Below are 23,089 nucleotides of genomic sequence, written 5' to 3'. Positions count from 1 at the left end.
AGGTCAGGGCTCTTTTATTGCCAAGACTAGTCACTGAACAAGCTCAGACAAGAGCTGTTTGCTGAAGGAATGCCACAGGCAGGGCCTTCGACAAGGGCAGAAAAGCAAATGCTGGAGGACCACGTAGGGGCTTCAGCTGAGAAGCCAGGAACCAAGGCCGTCCCCACGAGCTCTCACCTCCTGTTCCTTGGTACTGTCTACTGCGAATGTACACAATATTTTCTCAGAACCTAGGGGCCTGGAATTTTACAGGACCAAGCGTTCCTAATGTCTGAATCTCCCTCTACTATATTATGTATCTTATTAAAGAGCTTATTATATATATATTTTTGGTATGGAGGAAAGATGAACTTCTAAATTCATTTCTGTGACGGACAGGTAATAAAAATAAAAATTAAGTTCTGATTTTCATTGGTCCATGATCTTAACACACAGGGAAACATTCTGTGTGCATCTGGTTTGCTGTTAAGAAGTAGAAACTAACGCAAAGAAGCACAAAGCCCTGTGGAAGGGGGTGAGTGCTCTTAGCTTCTCAAATGAATCCATTTCAATAATCACTCTCTCCAAATAAAATTCAATTTAAACCACCATTTTTCAATTTGGTAGATATAACATTCCTGTGTAAAAAGTTCGGGTGGTGTTTTTTTCATGCTTAGAGTTAGTCTATGTAAGGCAGAGAGTGATAGTGCTGGAACCATGAGCTCTAGGGTCTTTTCCTTGAGGCCAGCATTCTGTTACTTAAATGCTGTATCCCATTAATTCCAGCACAAAGCACAGTGCTTGGACTAGAGCCCAGTTCTCCTGACTTTCAGTCTTGGGCCTTTCAACAAGTTGTGCAGATTGGGGGGGGGGGGTTGTGTGTGATCCAAAACAGGAGAACACGTAGCATCACAGGGCCATCTACTGCCCATTCCTATCATTTGACATCATGATGTCACTTGGTCCAGGTATTCGGTTGTGACATACGAATGTGATAGTTTTTGACTAAAGTTCTGTGTATGTACGTTTTGTGAATATCTGTCTATTGAACTCTCTCCTTCTGGATTGAGAACTCACTTATAGCAAGCCGGTGCTCATTTATTTTTATAGCTCCATCACTCAGAATATAGCCTGACACACAATAGGCATCAAAGAAAAAAACAAACAAAAAATGTTCATTGGAAGGAAAGGAAGGGGGGGGGGGAGGGAGGGAAGGAAGTAAGGACAGGCTGCTCAATTTGTCTCAAATGAAGGGTCTATTTATGATTCAACCAAAACATTCTGAAGCTACTTGAGAGAAATAGAAAAACTTTATTTGCCTGAGGTGTTTTCTGCATTCCCTTCTCCTGTGCTCCTTCTTTGCCAGCTTATTGGTTGGATAGTTTTCAAAAATGAATAGTGCTACAGAGAGAACAGACTGGAAGGAAAGATAACAAAATGCTAACAGGAACTGTCAAGAAGGAATCATAAAAGGAACGTATGTGAAAAGGAATGAAAAATCAGAAAAAGCCGTAAAAGGTGTGCAATACATGACAGAAAGAAAAACGTAACATGCAGAAACTACTTTAGCAATAATTAAATATTACTGTGACTGCTTCAGAGCGCTGTGCCTGCTGACCGCACTGCGCCGGCTGCACTGTCAAAGCATCTCACGGGGAGGAAAACAGAATGTGCCCAACCAGGGTACGAGGAAAGGGAAGGACCAGCTCTCACACGGACGGTGTGACCGCTAGTTCCCAAAACAAGGAAAGGAAGTAACTGTGTGACTGTTTCTCTAAGGAACCATGAGAGACTCCACAACTTTACATTGTTGCCTGTGGATTATAAACAGTGATTCTTGGATGCGCTCCGGAGCTGGACCATCTGGGAGTCATGGGACCTCTCTGACCTGTCTGAAGCACTTGTAGTCAACTACCAGACAAGTGATAAGCAGCATGAGCCAAAGATTTTCTTTTTTTAGTTGGTGGGGTGGGGGTGGGGGCATATAAGTTACATTTCTTTTTCATTCACTCTTTTTCTTCCCCTGCAAGTTGCAAAAAAAAAAAAAAAAAAAGACTAATGCTATTCAACAAGTTCCAGGGCAGTATGGTTGAAAATCACTGGTTGGAAAAACCCACCTAACGACTCACTTATTTATTCATTCGTTCATTCAACTATTTACTGCCCTAGCCAGTCTTGCTCAGTGGTTAGAGCATCAGCCTCTGGACTACAGGGCCCCGGGTTTGATTCTGGCCAAGGCATGTACCTCAGTTGCAGGCTCGATCCCCAGCCCTGGTTAGGGCAGGTGCGGGAGGCAACCAGTCCGTGTGTCTCTCTCACATCGACGTCTCTCTCTCTGTCTCTCTCTGTCTCTCTCTGTCTCTCTGTCCCTCTCTCCCTTCCACTCTCTCTGAAAAGCAATGGAAAAAATATCTTCGGGTGAGAATTAAAAATCACACACACAAATATTCACTGAGTGTCTAACATGAACCAGCACTGTGGTGAACACAACAGACATGCCCCGCGTTTCTGAGAAGATTCCATTCTTGAAAGAGGACAGATAATAAACAAAGGGACAGAGAAGATAATACCTCTCTGAGACCGTCCCCTCCCAACTTCTCTTCGCTCCGCGTACTCCAGGCACAGTGGAGGGAGAACAGGGGCCTGCCTGCTGCTCCCAGAGTGTGCCAAGCTCAGGGCCGCCGCGAGCCCTCCGGCTGCAAGCTCTGCAGTCACACTTCGCATGGCTTCTTCCTTCCCCTCCTTCAAGTCTCAGCTAAGATGTCACCTCTCAGAAAGGCTTCCTTCGGCTTCCTGTGCAAAATAGGCCTCACTGTCCATGGCTTTCTGTTTTATTTTCTTTGCATCCCTCATCTGTTGAAACTGTGTTTTGTGCTTACTTTTTAAATTTTTGCTCCCTCCCACTAGAGCATAAGAGCCATGCCAGAATGGGTTTTGCCTGTTTTGTTCACGTATCTATCTCATGCACTTAGAACAGTGCTGTTAGAAATGCCCATTTACTCACATGCCCAGTGGCAAAGTATCTATAGCCAGAGGGCCTAATGTATTATTTGCGCTGTGACAGCAGGTCTCCAAAGAGGGTCCCCAGTGAACAACACTCCTGTATTCACACCTTGCCTTGAACCTGGGCTGGCCCTGTGGCTCACTTTTGACCAATAGAACGCAACAGGGGTGAAGCTGCCTGATGTCCGGGTCTATCTCACAGAAAGCCTTGCCGATTTTACCTTGGTGTCATGGAACACAAGTTCTGAAGGAAGCCAGCCACCAAGTAAAAAGTCTACACTGAGCCCGCCATGCAGTAAGGAAGCCCAAGGCTAGCCATGTGGAGAGACTAAAATGCTCATCTAGTGCCCAGCTGTCCCAGCCATCCCAGTTGAAGCACCAAAGGAGTGTACACCCAGCTCCGTTGAGTCTTCAAATGACTCCAACCCCGGGGTGCCACCTGACTGTTACTGCATGGGAGACCCCAAGTAAGAACCACCCAGCTGAGCCCCATCAATCCACCACACTAGGAGAGAGAGAAAAAATATTGTTTTAGGCCCCCAAGCTTTGAAGTGGTTAGTTACACAGCAATAGATAACTGCAAAATGCAGCCCACCAAGACAGCTCTAGATTCAAACACTTCCTTCCCCACAAACATTATATATGTCTGAGGGTCCTTGGGCTCCCCCCGCCACACACACTCTCCTATAAGGCACATGTCTCTGCCATTAACAAACCTTGCTTTGCTCTGTCCTCTCTCCTGTGCCCCTACAACACACCACTAGACGTCAGGAAAGCTGGGTCTTCATCCTCATGGAACACTGTAATTTTAGCCACGCCCCTAAACCCTCTGAAGCTCAGCCTCTTCTCTGAAGAATGATGGTGAGGATTGGATTTTTAAATTTTGTTTACTGTGGGGTAGGCAACACTTTTTCCTACCCTCATATAGAAACTAATACAGAACAGAAACATGTGAAAGAAATACTAGTGGAAGAGTTCTAACTGAAGCAGGAGAAGCTGTATATTGGAGTAGTGGTAAGAGGCAGACAGGAAAGCAAGAAGACTTTATTTCAAACACGAGCTCCTCCCCTCACTAGTTCAAAGACCCTGGGCTCCCTCAGAACCTGGTGGGAAAATCACGCTACTGAATGGTTTCAGAGGCCTCCCCACTTCACATGTTGTGATCTATAACATTTACCATACAGAAAATAGACATGGATTTTAAAACTTTGGGGTAGATTTTAACTTGTTGTTTATGTGGCATCATTTATTTTAATTTTTTTTTAAATATTGAACTGGAAGAGTTTGTATTGCATCTGCTTTCCCCCAGAGTCAGAATTATACTAGTACTTCCCAACTGCCATCTGCCCCTCGACTGGGAAGCCCTACCATCTTGCCTATTCCTCCCCACACAGGTGATAAGCTTAGTTCTTGCCTCATCCCTAGAGAGAGAAATAAGACATGTTTCAGATTTCCCCATCTGCAGTATAACTTGGCTTAGGAAAAAGATGGTGCAGAACTATTCTATTTGATTTTTTTAAAATATTGTTTTCAAAGGCCTGTATAGAAGGAAATTCCATAGCCTACTAGAGAATCCCATCCCAATGTTTTTGTTTTGTTTTGCCAGTGTTTAATGACTGTATTCATCAGGAAACTTTCTTTCATATTTGGCAGAAATCATTCAATAAAGATCCCCTTCATGTAATGCTTCCCAACTTCCATTCTTACAATTTTTTTTAAAAAGTTTTATAATTAAGTTCTGCAGTGTCACCATATATGGCTCTCTTCTGAACTCTCAATTTTTTTCCTATTTCCTCCTTTGGATATTGACCTTAATTTGGGAACAGGAATGGTGTGATGGGTGTTCCTGGAATTCTTTGACTTATGACGTTGACATATTAAATACTATGCATAGTTAAACTATTACTGAGCTCCAGGTTACATCTTGATAAGAGCATCAACATCTTCTAAAACATGTCCTCGGACAATATGCGTTCAATTACAGGTGTGACGACACTTTACGTGTACTTATATAGGCTAATAAGTACATAACCTGCCACATGTCATAAATTAGGTAACTACTTGACAATACATCGCAACCTTAGCTCCACTCAAATCTCCAAACTCACATATGAACTCTGCCCCTGGGACTATGGACAGATGCACAGTGTATCTGATCAATCTTCAAAAAGAAATCAACATTTGAGCAATAATTTAAACTCTTAAAAGGAAGCCCCTGCCTCCTGAAAGGTGATGGGTTAGGCATGTATTTTCTACTGGCCTGCTTCAATAACTGGAAAAAATATCAGCTGGAACTGCTCCTTGACATTAAAAACAAGAAATTATGTCCCCAGGGGCTTGGCAGAAGAAAGGGTAAGGGCTTTTTAATTGGAGCAAAATCAAAGAGCCTCCTAAAATATATTTTAGACATAATCTCTAGTCTCTATTTTCTCACACTACAATGAAATTTCCCCTCTCGTTTGGCTGCTGCTGCCTTTTAAATGCTGCACTCCATTTCATTGTATAATAGCCCCAAGAATAAATAAATTAGGAAGCCGTTTCACAATGTCTTTTAAACTTAGGCAAGTGTCACTATGTAAAATAATGCAGTTTACTGACTTCTTTCTCTTTCTCATTCTTTCCCACTCTAGGAAAGGACTATTTCCCCACAGGCCCCCACTCCCCCACCTACTTTCTCACTTAAGACCATACTATAGAAGTCCTCATTCCATACACTAAACAGGTCTCAGGGCAACTTAAGTGCTCATTCATTGAGCTGTAAGCCCATGCTGGGGAACACTTGTCCTTGCTCATGCGGTAAAAGAGGCCTGACCACGGTTTGTCAAAGGTTAAACATAGAACTACCATTGTGACCAGCAATTCCATTAATTGGTATATGCACAAAGGGTAGCCACAGTAGCCAAAAAAGGAGAAACAACCCAAATGTTCATCAGTAGATGAATGGATAAACAAATGAACATATAATGAAAAACAGTGGTCCCTCGGTTTTTGAATGTAATCCGTTCCAGAAGACCATTCGAGGACTGAAACGTTGGAAAACCAAGAGATCAACAGCCGACAGCTAGGCCTCAGGATCTTGCCCTCAGCAGAAGTTGCAGGGCCTGTTCAACTTCCGAGACATTTTCGAAAACCGAAGCATTTCCTTCCTGGTTTACGGCGTTCATAAACCGAAATGTGCGTCAACGGAGACGTTTGAAAACCGAGGTACCACTGTATTATTTAGCCATTAAAAAGAATGAATTACTGATACATGCTACAAGTTGGATGAATCTTGAAAATACTATGTTTAGTGAAATAAGCCAGACACAGAAGAAATACTATTATCTGATTCTACTTATATGAAGTACCCAAAACAAATTCATAGAAACAGAAAGTAGAATAGAGGTTACCAGGGGTTGGGAGGAGTTAGGAAGGAAGAGTTATGGTTGAATGGATACAGAGTTTACATTGGGGATGATTAAAAAAAAGTTTTGGGTATAAGTAGTGGTGATGGTTATACACATTGTGAATGCATTTAATGTCACTGAATTGTACACTTATCAACGGTTAAAGTGATAAATAATATATATATTTTACTGCAATGAAAAAAATTACTTGAGAGCCAAAAAAGTCAGTTCTGACTTGCGTTCTGTAGTGAGGCAGCTTGGCGGGCACCTGAGATTTAAGAAGAGAGTCACTACCCAGAGTTTGGGAGGGTGACAATCTTATCTATATTCCAAGCCCATCCCCACCCTGAGTAGGGGGTGGAGCTAGAGAAAGGCTGTGGAGGCTGAAGGCACAGTGTTCCCAGTAAGAGCCAGCTATGGACACAGAAGGGCATCGAATCCAAGCTTCCCGATCACCCAGTGCCCTCCCCACCCTGCCCAGTTGGGCTCCTGCAGGAGGGGGTCAGTGGTCAGGAAGCAACAAAACAAAACAAAACAACAACAAACAAACAGGAAAACCCAGAGAGAGAGAGAATGCTCGTGGAATTTGACATCAATGTTTTTCATTCACTTATTTTTCAAGTGTCAGGAGAATCCGTTTCTTCCCCCAGCCGCGTCATCCTCTGCTTCCGCCACTGTGACTGTTCTAGAGTAAAGGTGGGGTTCCAACACGTTATCCCGATCCCCAGTGCTCTGTGGCGAATCTGAAAACCACCAACACGTAAGCGATTTGCTATAATAAGCGAATGTTTGCAAGAATGCCTGGAACATGGTAGCTCTCAAAACCTTTACTCAGTGAATAAATGGATGCTTCACAGGCCAAACTTCAGACGAAACTAGCAACTCACAACCTCCCCGAGAGGCAGGAAGGAGAGGCATGCATTTATTGGTTGGGTGCATAAAAAAATAAGTTATGAGATTCTGATGAAAGCTTCTCCCCCGCAGAACTAGGAATGGCCAACCAGACAACCGCCAAAGGCAACCACCCAGGCTTACCTTCGCTGCTGAACTAACCTATGGCTAAGGCCCTACGACTCCCCAACCAGGCAATATCCTGCGTGAATAATTTAGGCTAGGACGCGGACCAGCCCACGCAGCGCATCTGGTGCGGGCCTCCCCCGTCGTATCCATTTCCTGCGTCTGCAGCTGGCTGGTCATTTTTCAGTCCCCCGCTTACAGTGCGGGGAGGGAAAAAAACCCTCTGCACGAGAAGTTAAGCACAGTGCTCGGCGCCTTCTCAGGCAAACGTTTCACCTGCCCGGCCAATGGGCTTCCTCTCCCCGCAGGACGAGTTCCACAGGTTTCCTGCCGCCCTCGCTCCGCCCCGGCCGGCGCGGGGCTGTCGCCGGCGGGGCCCGCCCCTTCCCTCCTCGCGGCTCCTCCGCGCCCGCCCGACCAATCGGGCCGCTCGAACGTGGCCAGGTCGGCGGCCCGCAGCCCCGGCCGGGCCTGGATGCGCGAGCGGCGGGGCGCGGGGGAGGGCGCGGGGCGGCGGGTGCACGGCGCCCCTGCGCGGGAGCAGGAGCGGGAGCGGGACGGCCGGCGCGGAGCTCTGAAGGTGCCCTCGGGACGCGGCCCCGATGACCGAGCTACAGCAGGATGTGGAAGACTCGAAGCCTGCCAAGGTGCTCGGCAAGAGGGAGAGCCGGGTGGGCGCAGCGCAGTGAGTACCCCGCGCCGCCGAACGCCTGCGCCAGGGCGCGCCCGGGTGGGAGCCGCTTTCGGAACTTGTACGCGGACAGCCTGGAGGCTCGAAGGCTTCTGCGGCGCCCGGTCTCTCTCTCTCTCCGATTCGGTGGCAGAGGGAAGGCTCGGCAGGGTTTCGGGACGGTGCTGCCGCTGGCAGCCCCGTGGGGATGTGAATTCGTGGAGCGGATGGCACGATTGGTGTTTTGTCATTCCCGAGGGAGGGTCGGGGACCTCGCGCAGGTCCCTTAAGCCCTGTCAGGAAACGGAGCGCTGATATTTGTGGCAGTTGTCCTGCTTCTTAACGACGAGGGGGAGATGCAGTTGTCTTGGGGGGGTTACTGGCCATGAGCCCCACGGTGTTGTGGGTTCAGACCTCGAGGATGTCTGTCCCCGGTCCCTTCCCTGTTTCCGCTCAAGGGAGTGGGCACACGACATAGGCTTTATCTTTCCCCTCCGCGACTGCCCGCCTTTGCTTGGGGGCTGGACACAAACTCGCGCACACTTCTGTGAGAGAGGGTGCGGAGCGGCGTCGAGTGCGAGGAATCTGTAAGGAGCGCTTCAAGGACTGGGCTGGGACTCCTGAGAGGTGACTGTGGTGATAGGATGTGCACATTGTTTGCTTTACACGCTATTCTGGTTTAAGAACCTGAAAACTAAAATATTTTGGTCACAGGGATTAGCTTTCTGTAATGAAACTTGTCTTCGCCTGTACAGCTTTATTTTTCTTTTTTTTATCCAGAGCAGCATTATTTCCATGGTGGTTAATTCCAAACATTCTTCTTTGAAAAAGGAAAAGAAGCTTTCAGCATTTGCTTATTTGCTGTCACCATCACACTAAGTGATGTTAAGATAAATATCTAAATAAGATAGATATTAAGATAGACTATCTAAATAAGCCCTTTTTTTTTTTTTTTAATGGCACCAAGCTGTTGGGAGTACTTAAAATGCTTTATTGATACTAATATAAAAAGATGATAAATTATTGTTTTTCTGTTTTTTTAATCTTCACCCGAGGACATGTTTATTGATTTGGGAGAGAGAGAGAAACATGGATGTGAGAGAGAAACATGATTGGTTGCCTCCCCTACACACCCCAACCAGGGGTTGAACCCACAACCTAGGTACGTGCCCTGACCCAGGAATCGAGCGGCAAACCTTTTTGGTGCATGCCTGAGATGATGCTCCAACCGTTAACTGAGCCACCCAGCTGGGGCGAAAAGGAGAAATTATTTTAATGAAGATTCAGTCTCCATCATTCGTTGTTTCAGCATTTACTGATTTTTAAAACTCACAGCCTGGCTCCACATAAAGACTTGTGTTTATAAAAGCATATTTCATCTGTGTGTCTGTTGACGTTTGGGCTAAACTTTTGGAAGAATAGATTTATTAGCTGCTTTGATTTATGGTTTCAAATGCTTTGGTCATATTCTTGTCCAGCGTTGCTTTCCTTGGCTGGTCTCTCCTTTGCCCTCCCAACACTGTCAACTTAAGCTGGTGTTCTTTACTCTTTATGTACAAATCTATGATGGAGAAAAACTGCTGTGGGTATAACTTTCAAAAAATGTTTTGGTTTTCTCACCCCAAGATAAAAGCCTAACTCTATGCTAACAACTGAAGTTCAAGAAAAAGATGAACTCTCAAATGCTATTTCTGTTACATTACTTCTCTGAAGAAGAGGTATTGTGGATAGTTTTTTTGTTTGTTTTTTTGTTAATCCTCACGCAAGGATATTTTTTCCATCCAGGCACATGCCCTTGACTGGCAATCAAACCCACGACCCTTCGGTGTGCAGGTTGGCACTCTCACCACTGAGCCACACCAGCCAGAGCATGATTATCTTATCACCATTTATAGATGTTGGAAGTGACAGGAGTGTTAAAGGGCACAAGCAAGACTGGAACCCAGGACTTGAAACTTATAGTCCTGAACTCGCCTGCATGCAATATTTAGTTGTACTTACACAAAGTAGAATGACTCAGTTCTATGCAAAACAGCTACTGAGTTTGAGAATCTTCACACTCTGAGTCATCCAGATATTCAGTTAAGGAAATTGTTTTAAATGATTGAAAAAGTCTAGTACAGCATTTGGACTAATTATCTTAACTCAGAATGCTTTAGATGTTGGGAAAATACTTCGGTCAATGATAAGAGCATTGAAGCTCAAAGTCCCAACATAACCCTTCATTTGAAACAGCCAGGTTCAAATTCATTTCAGTTCAACAGATAATGGACTACCTACTATTTGTTCAATAATGGTGGGGAATACAAGAATGTATATGAGATGGTATCTGCCCTTCTGGAACTTCAACAGCAGTTTTGAGAAGAGGCGCATTGGTATATTACTGTACTTCTAGGGACATTGGTGGTCATTTTCACATAAAACACACAAACAAGATGCTATAAAAAGTTTGGCCCATAACAGTCTCCATAGTTAGGATGTCTATCCCTTTGACAGTCCTTGTTAAATTTCTCTTTATTTATTGGGTATTTTTTGTTTGTTTTCCTCTCAAAGTAGTCATTTTCAGGCCTACTGAAGTCACTTCTGCTTCAGTCTAAGATCTTAGACACTCTCTTCCTCTGACCTCTCAGACTCTTGCTCTGGTAACAGAAGAGTAAATTTAAGAGGGAGGTGGATACAGTGATATATTGGTGTGATAATTCCATATCTTAAATCATTCTGAGTAGCCAAATTGTTACACTTGGAAACCCAGTCTCACTTCTGTTTTGAACTTCATAACTCAGATTAACAGTCACTAAGCTGAAAATTGTTGAAGTTCAGGTGTCCCAGTGGACATTTTCTTCCAAGGATGTTAGAATGGCTCATGTCTCCCCACTTCCCTGCATCTGTAACTGCACCCACATAGGCCTCATCTCCTGGAACCTAGCCTCCTAGGTAGTAACAGCTGCCGTTTATCAAGAATGCTTGCTGCGTGGTGGACAGTGTGCTCAACACTTTACATTCATTTTCATACAGAATGAGGTCGGCACCGTTATCTCCATTTTACAAATAAGAACATTGAACCTCTGAGAAGTTAAGCAACGAGACAGAGACACAGTTAATAAGAGAACAGCTGAAATTCAAGTCCAGGTCTCCTGACTCTCGGGCCTGAACTTCAACACTTAATTTGCCCTCTACTCCTGAATTCACGATGGCCCTCCATGGCCTACTCTAAAACGCAGGCTCCTCTGCCAAGAATTTAAGACCCTTAAATAGCTGAACCCACAAAGACCATTTCAACCTCCTTTCCTAATACTAGCCGCATGCACATCTTTTATAGCCAGACAATCACACTGGAATCCCTGTTTTCAAGAGGTGATGATACAGAGGAACGGGAACAGGTAGAACCGGATAAAGTTCCCTTCATTCGTCTCTTCTCATCTCTACTCCTCTGCTCAGGTAGTTTCCTCTCTTCTTTCTCTGTATTTCTGTAAATCAACTCAGGTTTTCCTCCATTTAAAACCTTCCCTTATCACTGGCCATACTCATCTCTTCCTATTAGTGCCTACCTTCTACATATGTGGTTGGCCCCATAAAATTTAGCTGCTGTTATTATTACTATTAATTAACAGTTAACATTTATTGAACATTTCGTATATACAAAGCAGTGGTTTAAGCTGCTAGCTCGTATTAACTCACATGCTAGTCTAGTGTTTATTAGTTAACTTTTCCCTAAATAGATTGCAAGCTCCAGTCATCTTTTTCCTTACTTAATTTCTCAGAGGACCCAACAAATAATTACTTTCAATAACCATTTGTTGGTGAGCTGGGGAAGCTGGGACCCCGTTCCCCCTAATTAAGATACATAATATGCTTATAGCTGACATTCAGCTTGACTATCTCAGGGACATTCCCTTCATTCTTGTGAGCTGAGCTGCACCACAGAGAAGCTGCAAGGACTCATTTTGTTCCTCTGGCCAACAATGACAGTAAAATTAGGTCCTCTTACCTCTCTCCCCCCCTCCCCCATTGGCTAATAATAGTGCAATATAAGTATGAAGCTGACACACCTGGAGAGCTTGCTAAGAACATACCTGCCTCAACCTCATCCCATCTTTTAAAATCTCATAATCAAATTTTCTATCAGTGGCAGTTAGAATTTTAAGGTATTTACTTGCCCGAGAGCTGTGGCTTAGTCATTCATCTTTATGCTAGAAGTGAGGCCGCAGATTCACTTATCACCAGAGTGCATTTTGATAACCCTTTTCTTACCAAGAATAGGTCATTTAGCAGCCTATTTCCTTTTGAGATCCTAGTTTCTCCCCATTCATTACCTTTTTCATTCCGAATTTTATGTTCCCAGGACACAGACAATTCTAACATAGCTTAACTTTTCTGACACAGATTTTATGAGATACACTTTTGTTTTTAAAACGTCTGTGGATCTGATTTTAGGAATGACCAGGTTACTTTTAATCAATTTCAAAACGTATCTAAAACTAATGCTGATATATTTCTGGGCAAAATTATTTTGATTCATATTTCAAATAATGAATTACATTATACATAACATACTTGTAATGAAAATTGAATTTTTAACATTTAAATTTTAATAACTTGGGGTGTAAGAATTCTAGAAATGTGTTCAACCCCATATAGAGAGAGAGGAAGGTGGATGTGGGCAACATAAACATTTACCTTGAAAGGAAGTTCTCTGGTATTATCAAGAACTGATCATGATTTTAGGAGCATCCTTTAATTTTAAATTGTGAATTCAAGTAAAAATAAGTTACCTACAGTGAAAGTGTTTATTATCCAGTTATCCTGTCTTTGTACATTGCATATTGGGGGTACCTGACAAGCAGAATAAGGGTTGAAGTTGGAAATGGATCTTGAATTGGAAGCAAGAGGAGCAAAGACAAATAATTATTGACTATAGATTGATTTCTCAGTGCTCATTTTACTGCAGACTTTGGAAGTGCCCATTTAGTAAGAGAATCTCTATAATATATGGTATGTATTTATTATTTTTCCATTCGTGTGTATTTGTAACATAATTTTTCAAATTTTTAATTTTCAGGTCACTGACTCTTACAGATTACCCCGTGCACTTTTTAATATAAAATTTGGGGTAGGAAGAAAAATTATAATATATATAAAGTATAAAAATTATATTAAAGTAAAACAATCAATAGAGGAGTTTGAAACAGTGGAAAAATATAAAGTGTGTTCTGGTTTAAATGTTTTGAAAAAAAATTCAATGAACCACATCAGTTCTGGAGATTAATGTCATAGGAGATTGCTGATTTATTAAGGTCATACATAATGTTGTTAAGAATGTAGGCTCCAGGAAACTAGGGTCTGAAATCTTACTTCTGTCTCCTAGCAGTGTGACTCTGGCAAGTTACTGAGCCACTCTAACTCTCAGGTTCATCATCTGTAAAGGGTAATACTGACCTGAGCTGTTTCATATAGGCTTGCTTTGAAGTTTAGGTGGGAAATGTAAGAAATGCACCTTGCCTAGTGTCTGACCTGTCAACTCTCCATAAACCTTAGCTATGCCAGTCCTCACTGTTGAGGATCTGGGACATGCTGTGGGGTAGAGGTGGGAGGCTAACATAAAAGGTAATTAAACTAAATAGTCAAAATTCAAAAGGCCTGAACCAGTGTTCCATTAAGTAAGCCTTTCTACCATCAGTTCAGTCTGGGGACACTTGTGATGGCATCTGAGTATTGCCATGAGTCCAACACGGCATCTCGGTGTCTAGTTTATGCTAAAAGGACCTCATGCCATAACTGTTTGCTAACATTTATATCTTTCTTACTTATTTGGTATTATTACATCTGTTGTCCAGTACTTTTATCTGTGATCCATTAATTCCCATGTCCTCCTTCCTGGCACTGAGCTTTTCTCTCATGGTTCCTCATCTTCCAATGGCTGAATCTTTTTCCATTTGTTAAATGCTCAGTTTTAGGCACTAAACACATTTTCAAATGGCATAAAGCAAAGGTGCCGGAGAGAGACTCCTCCACAGCCATCTTAATGACTACTCTTTCTCTTTAAAGAAAAGAAAGTGTTTTTATCCAAACTTAAGTTTATTTACCCTTAGAAGAGAAGCAGAACCAACTTAAACTGCATCCCCTAAGATAAACTAATTTATATATGTTCTCTCATTGGTCACTCCATGCGTGTCATAGGTCCCCGCATTCATCATGGGGCATGGTACAGATCATTTCACTGAGACACATTTTACAATATTATAAAATTTTTGTTGATTCATTATGATTTGTTTTTCCTTATTATATCCATCTCCTGGTATATATAGAAGTGTGTTGGACTTGGCGAATGAGCTTGTCCTGAGGATTAAACATGATCATACAGTACCTGGCATACCATAGGAGAGCTCAATAAATGGTGGGCATTATTCTCATAAATCACTTTCCCCCAAACTTCTTTGCAGAATAGTTATCTCCCAGTAAAATAACCCACTCAGTTTTAACATTGATAAACAAATCCATCCAAACACAACTTTGTTAGGGTGACCTTTGCAAAGTGAATTCATAGTGTTAAATGGAGGGATTGATTTCTGACTGAGCCCCTCTCAAGTTATCAATTCAGCTTCTTATCTCTTCTGTCCCACCCTTCTAACCGGATCATCCTAGACAGGCCCCTAATCTGATGATGTAGCAGTACCTGGGCCACCTATGAATAACTAGATAGAGGTCACAGTGGTGATGACCTGTTTAAAAAGAGACCAAAGTGGAGAAATGGAAATGTGAGGTTAAAGACAGTAAGTAAGGAGATGGGGAGAGAAAAGAAATGAGTTGGAAAAGAGAGGAAGAAATGTTGAGTTATATAGAAAAGAGAAAGAAAAAAAATGCTTGCTTACTATTAGCCTGTATGATCTTCTGCTTCTATCTGGGCAGATGATGCTCCTCTTCTCTCCCTTTGCTACTCTGTGCCCGTCAGTGAAGTCCCAGGCACTAAGATGGGTGGCTGACCTGCTGCTTCTCCCCTAATGGAGACAGTGACCTGTGTACAGATGTTGGTGTTTTCTTAAAGTCCATATATATCATGTGTCTGATTATTTCCATATTTGTTATCTTCTAGATTTTTCAAGGTATGCCCTCCATGTGCAGTGACTTAAAAACTGCAAAGAACCTCAGAAATATGCTAATTTTTATGTCTTTACTACTAAGGATTATTATCTGAAAAACAGTTATCTTGTGACCCTAAAATTATTGTGAAAGCCCTAGTTTATAGTGCTGTAAAAATGTGTAAATTGAATGAAAAACTAGTTCATCATAACTTTTAGCACTGTATTGTTTCTATAATTCATTGGAAAACAGCTCATTTGATTCTGTCAACTTAAATATTGTGCGAGATGCTCTATATAATGTATATTGTGGTGCTCTGAGAGCCTACGTGAACTGTCAAGAATGTATTTCTTGCCCTGGCCGATATGGCTCAATGGTTAGAGCGTCAGCCCTTGCACCAAAGGGTCTCAGGTTCAATTCCCAGTCAAGGGCGCACGAACCTTGGTTGCAAGTTTGATTCCCCCACCCTAGTTGGAGCATGTGCAGGAGGCAACCAATCAATGTGTCTCTCTCACATCGATGTTTCCCTCCCCCTCCCTGACACGCTCTTTATATATATATCTCAATGGAAAAAATATCCTCGGGTGAGGATTTTAAAAAAAGAATATATTTCTTTCCTGCTCTCTCTCCGTTTCTCTCTTAATAATAAAGTTCTGTAGTATATAAATTTGGAGTAGTTTTGACATGAAGTTGATAGATATCTTATGCTTTTCCTTGATTTAATCAGAATCTTTTCTGAAATTTTTACCAAAAAAACCCAGATTTTTTTTCTGAACTCAAATTCTAAAATCACAAAACATCAGACTTATGAGAGAAGAATAAAGGTCATATGAGCTAGGAGAAAGACAGTATTGAACAATTGATAATAACCAGATAAATTTGCTGGTGTTCTAACTGAATTTACTAAGTAGTTATGTGTTGGGCACCATGCAGTGTCAACAGTCACCAAGAAGAGGAAGATAAGGCCTTTGCTAATAGGAAAATAGAATAAAGGAAAGGATTATTTTGTTTTGAGATTTAGTCTTTCAAAGAACAGAGTAGGTAGCTCCAGAAACTATATCAAAGCTCAGATGAGACGAGGTAATATTGCTCTGTGCTATAGACACTGTTCAAAGTGTTTTTACACATATGCATGCAATGAGGTAGGTATTGTTATCACATTTTATGCATCACAGAGACACAATGATTTGCTCAAGGTCATAACAGCTGTGGAAGTATTCAGCTTCCTAAAATCATTCATATGCAACCTTACTGGATTTAGGAGGACCGAAGATGCACAGGGCAAAGTGTCTCCCATTAAGTGTCCATGCATCCTTGAGCAGATCTCTTAACTTGTAGAGGTCAGTTTTCTTAACTATAAAACTAAGACTCATTTCCATTCTACAGTTCTAACATTGAAAGGGTTTCTAATGTTCCGTGGAGGACAGGGCATTGGTACTTTTTCTGTGTTGTCAGACACAGGTGCCTCTCTGGATACTTCTATAGTCATCTGGGCTCAGACCTGTGGGGAACTTAATTGTTCCAGCACTGTGTTTTGCACAGCAGTCACTCATAGATTTCAATTTTTAAAAACACAAGTACAGAAACCAATAAATAAATAAAAGCAGAGAGTAGAAAAGATACAAAATAAAAATAAAAACACAAGTACAGAGGGTTTTGATAAAGTAATGTGACTGATTTGTTTCAAAACCATGTGAGTGTTGTTTCTTAAGTAGTCACTGAAGGAACCCAAGAACCTTTCCAAAAATGCTGCAGTTGCACAAAATCTTTTTGAAATTCTTCTTGCAGAGTTACTTTCAAAGCCCGGAGCCCATTCTTTGAATAGTCATAAGGTTGGCAAACCCCCTTCCTTTGAGAATAAATTAGATTTTCAAAACAGCCTGAAGCCAAATTTGGTGAATAAGCTGAACAGATACCTTTAACTTCATTATGGAAAGAGTAAAATGCAATAGTTATTATTCTGCCCTAAAATCATTTTTCAGTGTTTATACTGTACCCAGGTGGGGTTGAGCATATCATAAGCATTAAAAATATATACTTTGAGGATGCAAATGTCACACATGATAAGTCTTTTTCTTGAGTATACCCTATGTATATGTGGAAAACACAATTTTTGAAAAAATGTCCACAAATTTAGGCTGTGAAGAGTCAGCTATCACAATCTTCCTGACTATCTCCTTCATCACATGATGTGGGAATGTATTTACAAATTACATTTTTTCAGATCCCCTCTCCCTCTCCATGTCATAGTTTTTTTATTGTATACAAGGTCCTACTCCTGAACTTCCCACATGGTGGCTATCGATTACGGGTGCGAAGTTTTCAATCTTCGCCTTAGTATCTCACCTGCTAGCTAATATCGGTGAGCTGATGGGTCTACTACTGGTAAGTCCCTGAGCATATCAGCTTGTTCAATCATACTTTCCTGTTCCCAGTTCTTGACTTTTGGACAGAATGGATTTATTAACATAGCATTTTTATCTGAGATCTTATTGTAGTGCTGTATTGTTCCATTTTATGTGATATGTCTCCAGTCTTCTCTAATCCAGCGTAATTCAACAAGCTTCCCTTTAGGATGCAATGCCCTTTAGGAGCTGCCAGTGTGGGGAGAGGAGATTAGGAAACACACACACACACACACAACTAATACTGTGTGATAAGAATTCCACAGTAGCTATCAGCTGCTAATGGGAACAGAGATGTAGGAATTATTTTTCTTAAGGTGAGCTAAGAGGTGATGCTTGAAGAGAGGTTGATGAGTAGGGAAGTATTTGGCCTCAGCTAGATGGAAATAAGTCACTCGGTGAGGGAAGAACAGGAAAGGTTACTTGAAATTTCAACTTCCCTTTTTTGATGACTACTTAGGGGTCTCCTGTGGTTAGACTGGTTAGGGCAGGAGAACTAGCAGCAAGAGCAGAATGGGACCTGGCCGGGTGTGGCTCGGCGGTTGAGCATCGACCTAGGATCCAGGAGATCGCTGTTCGATTCCCGCTCAGGGCACATGCCCGGGTTGCGGGCTCCATCCCCAGTTGGGGGCGTGCAGGAGGCAGCCGATCAATGACTCTCATCACTGATGTTTCTATCTCTCTCTCCCTTCCTCTCTCTGAAATCAATAAGATATATTAAAAAAAAAACAGAATGGGAAGGGCTTGGGGCCCCCACTCAGAATTCTTCTTGCTTTGTTCCCTTTGCCTCACTTCCGGCTTTGGCTCTACTACGGATTCTTTGAAACTTCAGGGAAATCGTCCTTTCTGGTCTTCAGTTTCCTCCCCTGTAAGGAGAGAGGGCTGAATGACCTGATTTGTTAGATCCCTTCCAACCTGAAGAGTGCGAGTCTTTGAAGAAACTGCCCTAGTTCTCTGCACTCCTTTGTGTGAAGAACTCTATCAGACCCAACACACTGAGGGAAGCGTTTTGAATATGAATAGCATCCTTGCTTTCTTACTCGCTTTGGCCTCTTTTATTTATTTTTTCTTTTATTTCTTTCCCTGGGTAAACCTATACCAGGTTAAGGCAGGACTGCCGCTGGAACATAACTAACCTCTCCTCTTACGCATTTATAGATACATATCAGCATTCATGTCACATTCTACCCTGCCTTGACGTTTGGCTGCAGGTGACAGGGCCACAGTGCCTTCTGGACCAGTCATAGTAGAACTGTCTAATCAAATAACTTAATGTAAAACCTAGAGCACAGATGGGGACCAGACTCATTAACAGTGGAATTGCAAGTTTCTGTGGTATGGTTCAGGTCTGAAAATAATTGTATATTGCACTTGAATACAGAATACTATTGAAGAGTTAACAAGCATTTTTCCCCAGCAATGAAGCTGGGTTCCTAGCTTACCACTTCAACCTAATAATTACTATAGCATTTTAAAAGCACTTTGTATTCTTTAAAATACTTTTATTTACATCAGAAGTTGAATTAAACACACATTTTTTCTGAGGACCTACTACTGTTAGGCACTATACTATGTTATAAGGATATCAGGGTGTATTAGACCATGGACCCTACCCTCAAGAACATCAGAGCAGATTGCACTGTCATTTGAGCAGTATCTTAACATGACATTAAATATGAGTTTCAATCTATTGTGATAAATAAGAATATTTATAGGCATTTTAAAGAGAATAGTAGAGGAGAAACTAGCTCATTGTGGGACTGAGTAAAGACTTCTTAGAGGAAATTACAATACCTAAGTCTTGAAGGAGAAATAGGAATAAGCCCCTCCCCCACCGGGGGGGGGGGGAGAGAATGTTCTACCCAGAAATACTAGCCTAAATGAAGTAATGTGAAACAGCCTATTACATAGTCTACATATTAGACTATGGAGAACTAATATTACTAGAACATAAAATGTATAATACTGACTGGCAATGCATGAGGCAGGAGCAGTAGATTGGAGGAAGGTCACAGAGGATGACCTTTTATGCCATGAGGAGGAGCTTGGACTTACCTATAAGACAGGGATCTACTGACGGGTTTACCCAGGGATATGATAGTCAGGTTTGAGTTTTTTAGAAATGACTCCAGTAACAAGGTTTAAGATATATACATATCTATACACATATATATTATTTATATATATGTTAATGAGAAAAAATATATATGTATATATATTAACCCAGTCCTGTATGCCAGGCTATACAGGACTGGGTTAATGGGAAATGAGGGTGGGTAGACTGGCTTGAAGAGACTTGGATGAGAAGTGAAGGAAAGAGAGGAATCTAACTAGAGGAAATGAAGTCAAAAGAAGTTTTGGTTTTCAGATGGGAGTGCCATGTTAGCATTTATGTAAACTAGGAGAAAGTACCTGATGAGAAGGAAAAGATGAAGATGTAGCACAAAGACAGAATAACTGAACAAGCCCAGAGGTACTATAAAATGGGCTTGAATATAAAAAAAAGAGGCCTTGTCTTCTGAAACTAGAGGAATGTACAGATGCAGTAGATGCAGACGTAGGTAATTGTAGGTCAGGGGAAGACCTGTGGCTGCCCTTGTCTGAATACGTCAACTTTCAGTTTCCTTAGCAAAGTCAGTACATGGCCCCTTTCACCCAGAGGGATGAGTTGTGTTTAGTTAGGAGCTTGAGACGTGTTGGGGAGGAAAAACTTTTCCTCTGCCCTCCTAGGTTCTTCTGGCTTGTCTAGGAATTAAATTGACGTGAGACAGATTAACAGGAGAAAATCAAGGAAACAATGGAGGTCAGAGTATTCTTCTCACATTGCCTGTTCCTCAAGTAACTTTAATTCAAAAATACTCAATGTGCCACCTTGGCATATTTGGGGACGGTCTGCCCTAATCCCCATCAGGATCATGGAGAGTGTTTGGGATACAAATTGAGGGAATAGGAAAGGAAAATGTATGAGGAATGCTGAGGGCCCAGCTGACAACAAAGACACCAGTCACAATAAGGGCCAATTTGTCCCCCTCAACAGTGCTGAGAATCCAGGGATTAGAAGTTAAATAGGCTAATTTTGAGCTGATCTTCTGTTATGCTGAGTGCAGAAAGACTGGCACATATGGAAACTGAAGGTGATCAATCACATATATGGTCTGAGCTGCTTTAGGAAACAAGTCCAGAAGGGATTGGTAGACTAGGAGAACGTGGAAATGCCAAGGACTGTTGTCTGTCTCTGGGGTCAAAATCACATTCAGTGGGAGTGGTAAGGGATGGGAACAGGAAGGAAAGAAGATTAAAGGCAGACAGTGGAGGTGAGAGATGTTGTATGGACAGAGCACTTCTGTGTAGGGCAGTCTGAGCAATGATGAAAGCCAGGCATTGACCGTGATACATATGTAAAATGAAAGTAAAGGTCACTAGAGTTAATGCCAAGTTGTTGGCTGTCATCCACATGGGCATTAAAGGATCCAGGTATCAAAGTTCTCAAGAACAAGAAAGTGAACAGTATGTTAGAGGAATAAGGCAATAAGGGACATTAACTGCAGGGAGGTCAAGAGTCACGCCCAGGAGGTTGGACTTTCTGTATGCCGGGTACAGGTGAAAATCTGTTTAATTTTTTGAAAAGTGAATTAATAAAAAAAAACAATGAGAAACAAGAGTATTAAATAAGATGGCTGATTTCCAGAAATAAATTTTAAATCAATTACCTTTCTTATCATAAATAACACATTTTAAAAAATAAATTAGAGAAAAAGGCACAGACAGGAAACAAAAAATATAGAACACCCAGAAATAAATGTGATAGGACTTAAAGTAAAGCAGTACACCTACTAAAGGAGACAACCTAAACGGAGAGGTTTACCTTCTTTAAAAGCAAAAGGACATTATAAAGATAGTTGTGTTCCTTCAATTTGTAAGTTCAGCGCAACCAAACAAATCTCAAGGACACTAAGAAAACAGTACAGAATGCGTCTAAAATTCTTCTGAAAAGATAAGCATGTAAGAATATCCTGGTGGCCCGGGCCAGTTTGGCTCAGCGGTTAGAGTGTCGGCCCACGGACTAAAGGGTCCCGGGTTCGACTCCGGCCAATGGCACGCACCTCGGTTGCAGGCTCGTTCCCTGGCCCCAGTTGGGGTGTTTGCGGGAGGCAACCAATCGATGTGTCTCTCTCACATCGATGTTTCTCTCTCTCTCTCTGTCTGTCTCCCTTCCACTCTCTGAAAAAGCAATGGGAAAAATATCCTCAGGTGAGGATTAAAATAAAAAGAAAACCCAGGCTAAATCTAAACGCCAGAAGATAGACTCATGACATATTCTCAAACTATAGGATTTAAATTTAGCACATTACCCCAAATCTCATCTTCAACCACTTTCTTTACCTGAGCATTTACATCAGTCATAAATTTGAAACACACACATTCAAAACCCTATTTAAAATGCATTATCCAAGTTGTATTGAAATGTATGCATTATAAAACTTCCGGATTTTTTTGTGAACCTCCTGCTTAAAATCCTTCCCTAAACATTTACTTGAAATCTGCTCTAGTTTAAAATATTGTGCATAACCGGTGTCTCAAAATCCAATGTCCCTTTTCCTTCTCTTTTTAAATGAACTTTTAAATAAATTAACACCTATGATTTTACAAAGCCCGCTGTAGTAACCTTGACAACTACAGATCATTGCAACAAATAAAACAAAAATCACCAGTAATTGCAGCTCCCAAAGAAAACTCAAACATGGTTCGCATTTTGATTTTGGATTGTGCATTTAACTACTATAGGCACATCATTCCTGAAAGGAGCATTACATATTCAGCATTAAGGGGAATTGTTTTTCCAGAAGTGCTGGTTTCTGCTGATAAATTTACCACTCACATAAAATTGCTGGGTGAAAGAAACAAAAGGTATTGATTGGCTTCCCACTCGGCCCAATAATCTCAGCTCATTAGTTACAAGACTTTAGTGGATATAAGACTTAGGTCTTAAAAGGGTCTGAAATAGGGCTAAGAATGTGCATTTTTATAAGCCCCTCTCCCCCAACCCCCAGGCGGTTCTGTCTGACACAGAAGGACCTCAGGCCTCACTTTGAGAACCACTAATTTATGGAGTTCACAGACTGATCTTACCGGAAACCATACGGCTCAAACACCCCTAAAATGAAGGAGAGAAAAGTTCTTCAGCCTTGTTTGTAACCTCAGTCCTGGTTTTGGTAAGAGTTATTTCAGTCTGTGTATTTGTGCCCTGAGTCAGGGGCCCCTTAATTAGTTCAAAGAAAACAGGGCTCCTCCAGGCATAACCTTGAGGCTGTAGAGCCCTCCCACATCTGCCTCCAGAGACACCCTTATCCAGGTCACCTGCTGCTGCCCAGTGGTGATGTTGACATAGTCGATGACTTTGCTAAACAGTACCTTTGCTGTCTTCCATAAAACCAGCCTTCTCTCAGCTGTGATGGAAAGGTGCCACCAGTGACTTCATGCATTTGTGTTGTTACATTCACATCAGTAAAAGATAGAGATGCCTTCCAGCACCCTTATCCCCAATCCTGGCT

The 23,089-nt window shown here is 41.9% G+C and overlaps 1 protein-coding gene across 21 annotated transcripts in view; it reads left to right on the top strand.

Moving 5' to 3' along the window:
- The window catches only part of GRAMD2B (GRAM domain containing 2B), a 107,785-nt gene that overhangs the window by 43,265 nt on the left and 41,431 nt on the right, over positions 1 to 23,089 (top strand). For 2 of the 21 annotated variants that reach the window (XM_081131821.1, XM_081131831.1), the window contains exon 1: positions 7,884 to 8,070. The exons of 7 other annotated variants lie outside the window; for them this stretch is intronic. In XM_081131821.1, coding sequence (XP_080987947.1) covers positions 7,988 to 8,070 — 83 coding nt within the window. In that variant the 5' untranslated portion in view covers positions 7,884 to 7,987. Of the gene's footprint in view, positions 1 to 7,799; positions 8,071 to 23,089 lie in introns of those variants that run through there. 12 more of the 21 variants (XM_081131812.1, XM_081131830.1, XM_081131827.1 and 9 more) reach the window with 12 other exon arrangements.

The sequence above is a fragment of the Miniopterus schreibersii genome (genome assembly GCF_964146895.1).
Source record: "Miniopterus schreibersii genome assembly, chromosome: 3".
Lineage (NCBI taxonomy): Eukaryota > Metazoa > Chordata > Mammalia > Chiroptera > Miniopteridae > Miniopterus > Miniopterus schreibersii.
This window is presented reverse-complemented; position numbering and strand designations above follow the sequence as displayed.